This window comes from Onychomys torridus, chromosome 7 (assembly GCF_903995425.1).
Source record: "Onychomys torridus chromosome 7, mOncTor1.1, whole genome shotgun sequence".
Classification (NCBI taxonomy): Eukaryota; Metazoa; Chordata; class Mammalia; order Rodentia; family Cricetidae; genus Onychomys; species Onychomys torridus.
This window is the reverse complement of record NC_050449.1, coordinates 48,565,580-48,576,977: the sequence shown is the minus strand read 5'-3', so window position 1 is coordinate 48,576,977 and position 11,398 is coordinate 48,565,580. Positions and strand designations below refer to the sequence as shown.

Here is an 11,398-nt window from a genome sequence, read left to right as displayed (position 1 = left end):
CCATGAGTATAAAAGTGCCAGTAGTATCTTGAGAAAAGTAGGGATATTAATTCAAATAGCACTTGAGGCACAAGTTCCCAGCCAGTCAGCCTGGGCTGGAGAGTCATAGTCAAAAACAAAAACAAAACCACAACAAACAAAAACAACAACCCCAAACCTACAAGTATGTGAATTTAAAGAATGTAAAGGGAATGGCTAAAGAAAAACTGAGTGCACTATGTGTATACATACCAATTCAGGGTTGGGGATTTAGCTCAGTGGCAGAGCGCTTGCCCAGCAAGCACAAGGCCCTGGGTTCGATCCTCAGCTGCCCTCCCCCCCAAAAAAAAAACAACCACATACCAATTCTAGGTTTCCTGCCTCTCATTAAATCAATCTTCATCTCCACCCCTGAAACCTCCCCACACCCTGTTTCTCTTAAATACCCTACACTAGAACTTCAATAAAGCCTAAAGACACCTGAATCATAACATTTCCTATGAGGGAAAGGTGACAAAGCAATTTTTAAATGGTTCTTTATTCATAAACTTGATGCAAGTTTACAAAATTTACTGTACATTGCCAAATAAATCTGCAATGAAAAATAAAATCCAAAAAACAAAGCATGCCAAATGTGCAGCTGTCAATCTGCTAGCCATGAGGATATTAAAGAATTCAATAATGTATTCAAGATTTTGCCTTAGGCTTAAGGAACTTTATAATGCTTTGAAGAATTCTGCCTTGTCACTTGTATCTGAGCACTGGCAATCATTTAAAGGTAACCAAGGGAGCAAGAATACCAGGTATCTTCACCTGTCCTCTTAACTAACAGAACAGAATCAAGAGAAATTAAAAACACACAAAATGTACAAGTGCCAAGTTTCCTGAATGTGGTTTACAAAGTTTAAAAAAAAAAAAAAATCACAAATCAAGTGTATAAGAAACACCTTTTGGCCGGGTGGTGGCGCACGCCTTTAATCCCAGCATTCGGAAGGCAGAGGCAGACGGATCTTTGTGAGTTTGAGGCCAGCCTGGGCTACCAAGTGAGTTCCAGGAAAGGCACAAAACTACACAGAGAAACCCTGTCCCAAAAAAACAAAAAAACAAAAACAAAAAACAAAACAAAACAAAAAAAACCAAAACACCTTTTGAGCTGGGCAGTAGTGGTAGCCTTTGATCCCAGTACTCCTCTGTGAGTTCGAGGCCAGACTGGTCTACAAAGCAAGTTCCAGGACAGCCAGAGCTGTTACACAGAGAAACCCTATCTCAAAAAGCAAAAACAAAAACAAAAGGAAACAAAATTTGTACTGGTTTGTGCAGGAAAATGTGCTTCTGGGTTTCTTTTTAAAAGTGCTTAATAGCTAGAGTTTATACTTAAATCAAATTCAGAATTAAAAAAAAACTATTACCAACCAAAGAGGACTGATTCCCATAAGGCAAAAAATGGGAAGTACATTGATTTGTGTCACATTTTATAAAAGAATTAACATATGCTGAATCCCTACTGGTCTTCTGATGTAAAAGCCACTGGATGACTACAGCAAAAAAAAAATCTCAGGGTCTCCAATTTAGGTGTCTTTTATACTAATGCTCAAGGAGTCTGAATTTGCGCCAATCCCTTCACAAGTTTATTAGTTTTCAACAATTGCAACACCCCGTTAAGAAGTGGGAAGGTAAAACGACCTCATACTTTAGAACTCCAGGTTCTACACTGTGGCTCTTCCCAAGAAATATTGAACCAACAGGAGGCAGGTTCAGCCCTGCAGGACTCTGCCATCCCAGTGGAAATCACTGCTCACAAATGGCTGGCTCACTCTGCTTTACCTAATATGATATACTACAATTAAGATCATACTTCCAGAAACAGTTCAAACCTTCACACAACCATGAAAAAGTTAACAATTTAATGAAGAGGCTTCCTGTCATAATTTTGGCAATAAAAAGATTTCAGACCTGAAAACGCTATGGTTTAGAAGACCTAAAATTCCTAAACCAGTATTGACCATCAGTTAAACTTTTATTGGCTCTAAACGAACAGGATTTTGCAAATCTTCATACCCCATAGGCTCAGTATAGGAAGGTTACTGTAAATTCACAGCTGCAGTAAACTGATGCTGACTTCCCTGCTTGCTTAAAAGATTTCACTTTTCAAGAAGGAGGTGGGAGGGAGTGGCTACTGTGTGTACTTATCAGGAAAAATACAGCAAAGGCCCCACTCTTCAGTCCAAGATACCTAAAGTGAGCAAAATGAAAAGGCTGTATCTGGATGTCAGTTGACAGATTATCCACTAAATGATCTATTAGCTAATGTCTTCGGTACTGCTGTTATACGGGCACTCAAAAGCTTATGTCTGCACGTTGGAACGATTTTCTTTAAAGCATTGGTCCAGACATATGTCAGTGTAGTTAGCCATCTTCCTTTGGAGGTGTATACCAGCCTGAAATAAAATGAAAAAAACATTAACTACTTCAATCCTTAAAGCAACTAGGAAAAGGCACTCCCTAAGATCAGGTCCAGTCTCTACTCATAATTTTGATGTTTAACACTACTGTAGAAACTTAAACTTGCTTTTTGGATATTAATCCAGCATTCTGATATGTTCATAGTATCAAGTCACTGCTTATGAATGAATAAACCACACGAGTTTTCAGCATCTCTATATGAATGGTATTCCTAGCTGATAATGACAATATGGAATAACAGTAGTCTTCCACTTCAATTTTGTATTTAAAAGAAACTTGGCAATTAGAATTTAAACCAAACAAACAGACAAAAAAAAAAACAAAACAAAAAACAAACATGCCGGACGGTGGTGGTGCACGCCTTTAATCCCAGCACTCGGGAGGCAGAGCCAGGCGGATCTCTGTGAGTTTGAGGCCAGCCTGGGCTACCAAGTGAGTTCCAGGAAAGGCGCAAAGCTACACACGGAAACTCTGTCTCGAAAAAACCAAAAAAAAAAAAACCCCATGGGCTGGAGAGATGGCTCAGAGGTTAAGAGTACTGGTTGCTCTTCCCGAGGTCCTGAGTTCAATTCCCAGCAACCACGTTATGGCTCACAACCATCTGTAATGAGATCTGGTGCCCCCTTCTGGCCTATACATAATAAATAAATCAATCTTAAAAAACAAACATACAAAAAAGTAATGTCATATTAAAATTCTATATATTTAAGGTGTCCATCACAGAGTCAGTAATCTCATAATGTATGTCCAGACATCAAGTTACACATGATAAGCACACCATTTTATTTGTCAATTTAAAACAAAAAGATGAAAATTTTGGGAAACATTTTAAAATTGTTATCTCTGATTCTGAATCCACTGCTCTTTCATCAACGCAGGGCTTTTACATGCACACACTTTCTATAAACATCTTTGGATGCCAATTGTAGGTTTTGCCTAAGAAAGAAAAGAGGAGCAAACATGACTGTTGCTCATACTCCACACAAGTCTAAACTCTCATAGAAAGGCAGTTAGATGCTCAGTTGTTCCTGGTACGAAGCAAGCATTGGAACATATTCATCTGATAAACTAGAAGTGATATTATGAAAGCCTGGGCTTTCCATGGAGCAGTGTTGCCTTGCTTTGAATGTGGAGTCGAGCGTGAACTCAGAGCCTCATGCTTATGCAGCATATATATGTGTGTACATCTACACTTGAGTGTGCATAGGCCAGAGGTCAACATTGTGTGTCTTCCTCAATTGCTCTCCCCTTTTTTTGACACAGGGTCTCAACCAGGAGCTCAATAATTCAGAGAGCCCCAAAATCATCCCTTCCCTGTCTCCCCAGAGGTGGGATCAGAGGCCTAACTAACATGTTTCTAGAAAGTTAGGACCATTGACTACAGATGCCTACCTACCCCCCTAAGGAGACTCCTTTCTTCTGCTCCACACAAAGGGCTTTCATTTCCCTCTGCTGCCACGACTTCTTTGTTCAGAGCACTTGGTTACAAAGTGCTCTGCAGAGGCACTACTCCTTTTCCTCATGTTTATTAACAGACACTGCCAACATTAGAGATGAGGAAACTGGGCCTCAAAGAGACCACAGAAGCTGGTAAAATGGCTCAGTGGGTGAAGGCATTTGCCACCAAGCCAGACAATCTGAGTTTGATTCTCAGAACCCACATGGTGTGTGTGGTGGCAAACATACACACAAAAAAGTATTTCTTTTCTAAATGAAACATAGGACTTTTTCAAAGTCACAGAGCTAAGAAGCCACATAAATGGCACTTGCAAATAGGTCTTCCAAGCCAGGCTAAGTGATGCAGACCTGTAATCCCAGCTACTGGGAAGACTGAAGCAAGATTCTGCAGAGTGATCTCAGAACCAGCCTGGACTACTTAATGAGACCCTATCTTAAAAAGTGAAACAAAACAAAACAAAACAGGGAAAGGAAAAGACAGACAAGGCAGATGACTCAAACAGTAAACCTGAATCTCAGTAGTAGAAAGTTTTGGCCTGGTGGGTTTCTAGGTTCGACCCTGAGGGAAGAAGGAAGGGAGGTCTACCAAAGTACTAACCTGAAGATATTTCAGAAGCAGACAACCATGATCCTGCTAAGCTTGCTCAACTACAATGAGAGCTCCTATACAAAGTTGCTTGCACAATTCTTTTACTTACAAAATATATTTCAATTGAGCAAAGGGATTTATCCATTAAGCTAAATTCTTGGTTCTGACTCATTTAGGTCAAGTCTTCAGAGCACAGAAAGAAGCAGTGTTAAGATTTGTTGCAAGATTATGAATACAGTTAAGGGTTTTTTTCCCAATGTAATTAACAGTATTTGATTTTTAAAAAAATAAGACAAAACCACAGGAATGAACAAGGCAAACACCAGCATGCTGTGTACAACTTCATGAATGGCAGTAAGTACTTATTGAATTAAACATACCATTTTTCTCATGTATCTGTACAATGGAATTATAGGATTGTTGGGCCCGTGCTAGATTATACTGATTCTGAAAAAGAAATACACATTATTAAAACAAATCTGCAGCCAGATGAAAACCATCAGAGTGAATTTATGGATCTATCACTACTGTGTTTAAAAGGGCATTTTCATTTCCCAGAGAATGTGTTACTAACTTTCCAAATTTGCTACAATTTTATTAGAAAAACAAAACCAAAATTGCAGTTCTTAAAACCCCACACACTTCAGAGTTGTTTACTTTTAACATCTTCCTACCACTGGTTAAACAGGAAGGTTTACAGTCCTAGTGTGTGTCTCCACACTGTCAGATCAAGTCAAAGGAAACGTATCTAGATGAGTGACACTCAATTCTTTCTTTTCCTTACATCCAAGAAGATGGTCCATGGCACCTCTTTCAGCTAAGCAGACACTAAGCACTGTAAATCTAAATATCTGTAGTTAGAACTATAAAGACTGCCCACAAGTGCCACCAAGACACCTCCTTTGGTTAAAATAAGGAATTTTCTCTAAGGAGCCAAGTTCAGACTGAATTTTGTCCTATAAGCATGAATGGCTTACACCTTAACTGCAATTAGTATCTGACATGATCTCTGTAACAGCTCACCCCACCTACAGCACATCATACAACTTGTTGCATAACAAATACACAGTACAGAACAACAACAAAATGTAGAGACAGTCAGTCTCCCTTCCCATCCCCACTTCCCCTACTCAGTTAACTACATTTACTAGTTTCTTGTACACTTCTCTGGAAGATTTTGCAAGGACATTCATGCACAGCTGTTGTCCAAAGACTAACCCTGTGCTTGCCAAGTATGGGCAAAAAGCATCTAGAATGGAGCTGCTGCATCAAGAACAAGCCTTTGCAATGCTGAGGCCTTGCTCAATGCTTTACTATGGACTGCCAAGGCCAAGTGGATTCCCAGGAGTCCTTCAGCACTGTTTAAAGCCACATCCTCCCTCTGGTTTCAGTTTGCTGGTCTACTACTACTCAGTACAGCTGAGAAGGTTTCCATGCATTTGTGAGTACTTATTTTCATTTCTGTACCAGTTGTAAACAGTCCCTATTTTCTACAGAGTAATCTTCTAAAGACACAGACACAAAAACACATGGCAGAATCATCTCAAAGAAAATTTTTAAAATACTTTCATGGGCTAGAGAGATGGTTCTGTGGTTAAGAACACTTTGATGCTCTTCCTGAGCACCAAGGTTTGATTGCCAGCACCCTACCCAGTGGCTTCCAAGTCCAATTCCAGGGAATCTCAGGCCCTCTTCAAGCATGAATATGGCGCACAGACATACAAGAAATTCAGGCCAAAACATCCATACATATTAATTTTTTTCCACAAAGAGAAAAATAAAAGAGAAATAGACTAAAAACAAAATATACACAACATACTCTCAGATAACCATGAAATGCTGTGCCTACTCTTCCAAGCCAAGTATCAGCCAGCCTCCACCATTTTGGACAGTTGACACAGTTGATGATTAATTAACTTCCAGTTTAAGGCACTGTTTGGTCAGCAGCAGACTTCTGCTTACACCTTCAGTAATCTCCCTGTTCTTCACGTTGGTTTGACTCCTTTCTAACAATGAGTTGGATTTTTGATTTGTTGTTATTCTGTTTTTATTTCTGTAAATTAGTATACAAGAAACTAGCTATCAGCATTTTTAACAAGGTCTGCATGTTCTGGTGGAGTCTGCTCTCCCTCATTTTCTCTATCCTATCACTGGCTCCAGCCTCTCTTCCTCCTCGTCCATGGCCCTCTCTCCTCTCTCACTACTGTTCTGAGCCCTCCTTTGGTTTCTGACTGCATTGTTGCTGCTGTCCCAGACACTGCAGAATTTTATTTTCAAATTCCCATTTAACCAAAGGGTTGTATAAATCTGAAATTCCACAGAACACTGTGTGTTTCTAGTGTACTAACTTACCAGTCTTATTTAACTAACCTAGGATCAGAATATCTGTCTCCTTATTTCTTTTCAGCATTATGGGTCAGCTTCACTCAACAACTTTGGGAGGGTTCTTTAGAATTTTAGTATTGCTATTGTAGTTAAAAAGTATTTTTAATTTTGTATTTGTTTTTTTACAATAATTTAGAAAAATACTTGAAATTTCCAAGTTCATATGTACTGTAATTAATCTTTTCATTATTATCTTCTAATTTAATTACATATTTGAGTTATATGGTTTGGAAGGTAGCAAACCACAAGGTGTTTGTATTGCCTGTCTTGCTTTATAAAATAATCCATTCTGACTTTTTCCATTTCCCATGTATGTCTGGGAAGGATATGGGGTCTGATACTTGGCAGCACAAGACTCACAGGCAGCCCTCTCTCTGTTGGGAGACTCGTCTGGCTTCCCTGGAGTTTTATCGGGTTTTCTCTTCAACTGTAAGCTGTTCTGTACGTCTGTAAAGTTCTTCTTCAGATCTCTCTCAATACCGTTCCCAGTCTCACTGAGTGATCAGTTTTACCATTCTGGTTTTAAATGTTTTCTTTTCTTTGGCTTTTAGGGACTCATGTAGCTTAGGCTGGCCTTAAACTCACTATGTGGCCAAAAACTGCCTTGAACTTCTGATTCTCCTGCCTCTGCCTTCTAAGTGTTGGGTTGATAGCCATGTGACCATGTGTCCAGCTTCCATTTTCCAGCTTTGATATTTCATATAACTATCATATTACACTTCAAATAACTAAAGTTTCTATTTTGTTCTGTTTTTGTGGGTCTTGCTTGTTTTTTTGTTTGTTTGTTTGGTTGGTTGGTTTTTTGAGACAGGGTTTCTCTGTGTAGCTTTGCGTCTCTCCTGGAACTCACTTTGGAGACCAGGCTGGCCTCGAACTCACAGAGATCCGCCTGCCTCTGCCTCCTGAGTGCTGGGATTAAAGGCATGCACCACCACTGCCCAGCTCTGTTTTTGTGTTTTGAGGTATTGAGGATTGAACGCATGCTAAGTAAGCACTCCACCACTGAACTATAACCCCAGTCCTTACCCCCATCTGAAGGGGCAAGTTTCTCAGTCCTGTGTAGCCCCACAGTCCAGAATTCTCTCTCCCACTCGAACTCTTGAAGCCACTTATAAAATAATCACTCAGAGGCTTATATTAATTACAAACTGTATGGCCTACGGCTCAGGCCTCTTGCTTGAATTAGCCATTTCTATTAATCTATGTGTTGCCATGTGGCCATGGAGTTACTGGACTGCTGCCTCTTGTTGCTCCTTGGATGGCAGGCTGACATCTCCTCCGACCCCGCCTTTCTTCTCTCTATTCCCTCTTGGATTTTCCCGCTTTGCTCCATTCTGCCCTGCCATAGGCCAATGTAGCTTTATTTGTTAACCAATGGGAGCAACATATATTCACAGCATACAGAAAGATGTCCCACAACACCCATCTGGCGCCTACCTGGCCTCGTTGTGATCTTTAAATGAATTACCCGTGTGTTTGGTTTTAATCTTTGGGAAGCCTACAAGCTCCAATAGAAACCCCTTTTCTCCAGAGGCTGAGTCTGTTTCTATATATATAGTGGGGACAGCAGTGAGGAGGAAAGGAGAACTAACACACACACACACACACACACACACACACACACACACACACACATCATATAAGTAATCTATGAATAGTTACAATTCCACCTGGAACAATCCTTCTAGTACAGTGATTGAGTTCAGCACACAACTCAGTAAGTGTTCAAACAAAACTACACCTGCCTAGTTGAAACCTTGTTTTGCCCCCAAAACCTTAGAGTTATCAGACCCTGTGTGCCTCAGTTAATGGTCTAAAGTAGATCAGAATCTAGCATGTATACTCTGACTGAAAATTAATGATGCTAAACATGGTCTCAGTTTGAAGAAACCTCAAAATACACCCCGGCCTTTTCCTTAGTACGTGACATTTAACAATAACGAGCTCAAACTAAATACACCTGTGAACAGGAAAGACTAGGTGGGGTTAAGTGACTGCAGTGAGCATCTTCTCTTACACATCTGTTTCCTACCTTCATTTTTCTAAAACAAGAAAATTAAATAAACTGTCTCAAAAAGAACTGAGACGGGGGCTGGAGAGATGGCTCATCAGTTAAGAGCATTTGTTCTTGGAGAGGACCCAAGTTCAATTCCAATCACCCACATGGTGACTCACAATTATCTATAACTGTAGTTTATCCAATGCCCTCTGATGGCACCAGGCACACATATGGTCCACAGACGCACACATCCAGGCAATACACTCACAGACATAAAAATAACTAAATTTTAAAACTAGAACTGAGAAAAATATATGCCTCACGTGACCTACGCTAGCAATGAGGTCACTTCAGCATATCTGTGGAGTTCTAAAGAGAGTACCTTATTTGCTCCAAACTGCACTCGGGCCTTGCCTTTCACCAAGGTGGCGTTGATCTGCATGATGACTGATTCTATAGAGTAGGCGCTGCTCCAGCCCTATGGGAAGAAAAAACACAATGGTCTTCACAGTTCCCACTCAGGAAAACCTAAGGAAACATCATAGAGGAAGCCAATGACAGCATGTCAGTGATAACAAATTTGTAGTGAAGAGGAAAACACAGATGACAGTCCTGAGTGAATTATAATTTTAAATAAACATTACTCTTGGTTGTTCCAGCACGGACTGAGCTCAAAATACAATGACATTTTACCAGTTAACCTTAGATTTTGTTTATAAAAGTAGGTACTACTACAACAATTTTTAAAAAATACAATCTGCTTCATTTAAGAACTTTGCTCTTAGAATCCAGCTAATTTATGGAGATTATGCTAACACTGAGAACGGTGCACAGGAGTTACCTGTTTAGTAAGAAGTTCCATACATAACGCTCCTCCACCCAACACGTACCTTTAAAAAAGAAAGCAAGCATACAAAATCCTCTAAAGATCAATATTCCTTAACTTCTAAAGTATTACTAAGAAAGCATGCACACAAAATTAGAAGACAACATGCAACAATGAAACTGTTATTGGGGACTAAGACTGGGGCCAATTTCAAATGTTTGCAGTCATTACTACAGCCAATGTGTCAAACAAATTGAACAGAACACTTATAAAGTTTTCTGATGTCAAAAACTAAGACCTTAGCTCTATACATCTGTTTTCATTGACGTGTTCTTCTGTCCCTGGAGCTTTCTCTGCACCCTGCTGCAAGGCTGTAAATTCTGCGGACAGACAATGCTCTACCCTATCCAGAGTCACAAACAGCAGCAGGGTGCTGTACAGTCTGAAATTGCAGTGAGTGTGCCCCCCACCCCAATATACTGAGACTCCACAGTGGAGCCCACATGCCAACTAACATACCTCCATTTCTATACAGACTCATATAAAATTTAAGCTGTCTTCTGATTCTGATATTGAAAGTTGTATTTTAGACATATTTCAGAAACCCCCACCCCAATATACTGAGACTCCACAGCAGAGCCCACATGCCAACTAACATACCTCCATTTCTATACAGACTCATATAAAATTTAAGCTGTCTTCTGATTCTGATATTGAAAGTTGTATTTTAGACATATTTCAGAAATTTTAAGTCAGCCAGTAGTTTTCCTCTATACTTTGTAATTGTACTATGAAAATCAAGCTATTTTGATTTTGCCTCCACTGGGCTTTCATATGTTACTTCTCTTTCCAATCTTGTTACTTCTCTATCAATTTAGGTTTCTGTCACTTGCCCTAAGACAGCAGTAGCACGGTGTCGTATCACCATCATATATTCTTTGTACTGTCACAGAGGATCCATCGCTCTAGGAAGCTTTTTCCTTTCTTTTGTGTATATATGTGGTGTGTGTGTCTGTTATGTACATGTGTCGGCATGGAGGCCAGAGGTAAACATCAGCTGCCAATCATATTGTTTGAGACAGAGTCTCTCAATGAACCTGGAGCTCACCAATTCAGCCAGACTGGTCAGCGAGCCAGCTTCAAGGATTTCTCCTTGCTCCCCCACTTACCCAGTGCCAGGATTACAGGCACAAGCCACCAAACCTAGATTTTCTGTGGGTTCTAGGGATCTGAGCTCAGGTCCTAGTTTCTCAGCATGCATTTAACCAACTGAGCCATCTCTTCCATTTCTACAACATTTTTTAAATTGTTGCTTCCCTTTTCCTATGGCAGTTAATGACAAATCCAATATTCATAGTTAAATATGCTTACCAGAGGAAGGAGGAAGAAATGACTTGTTACACAATTTACAATGTTATAGCAACATTAACTATAAAAAGTTTAGTGCTGCTGTACTTGGCTAGGAAAAGGCTGGTGCTCTAAGCAAGAAATACAGAAGCTTAAAATTCACCGTATTTCCACCCTATGTTTATTTTGTGTATGTAAATATTTGGCTAGGTTACCTAGTATTCTTCCCAAAACGGTCATATGCTTTATGGTAGAGTTACTCCACTGCCTAGCCCAGAAGCATGTGGGGAATGTCTAAAGGTAACAAAATGAACCTTCACAATTCTGAACATCTTTGTTCTATTATCTTATC

At 39.8% G+C, this 11,398-nt stretch overlaps 1 protein-coding gene across 2 annotated transcripts in view; it reads right to left on the bottom strand.

The window, feature by feature from the left end:
• Nucleotides 1-1,233: 1,233 nt before the first annotated feature.
• The window catches only part of Ube2q2 (ubiquitin conjugating enzyme E2 Q2), a 53,255-nt gene continuing 43,090 nt past the window's right edge, over nucleotides 1,234-11,398 (bottom strand). For both annotated transcript variants that reach the window (XM_036191870.1, XM_036191871.1), the window contains 4 exons: nucleotides 9,715-9,763; nucleotides 9,256-9,351; nucleotides 4,870-4,936; nucleotides 1,234-2,417 (listed from right to left, as the gene is read on the bottom strand). In XM_036191870.1, coding sequence (XP_036047763.1) covers nucleotides 2,386-2,417; nucleotides 4,870-4,936; nucleotides 9,256-9,351; nucleotides 9,715-9,763 — 244 coding nt within the window. In that variant the 3' untranslated portion in view covers nucleotides 1,234-2,385. The remainder of the gene's footprint in view (nucleotides 2,418-4,869; nucleotides 4,937-9,255; nucleotides 9,352-9,714; nucleotides 9,764-11,398) is intronic.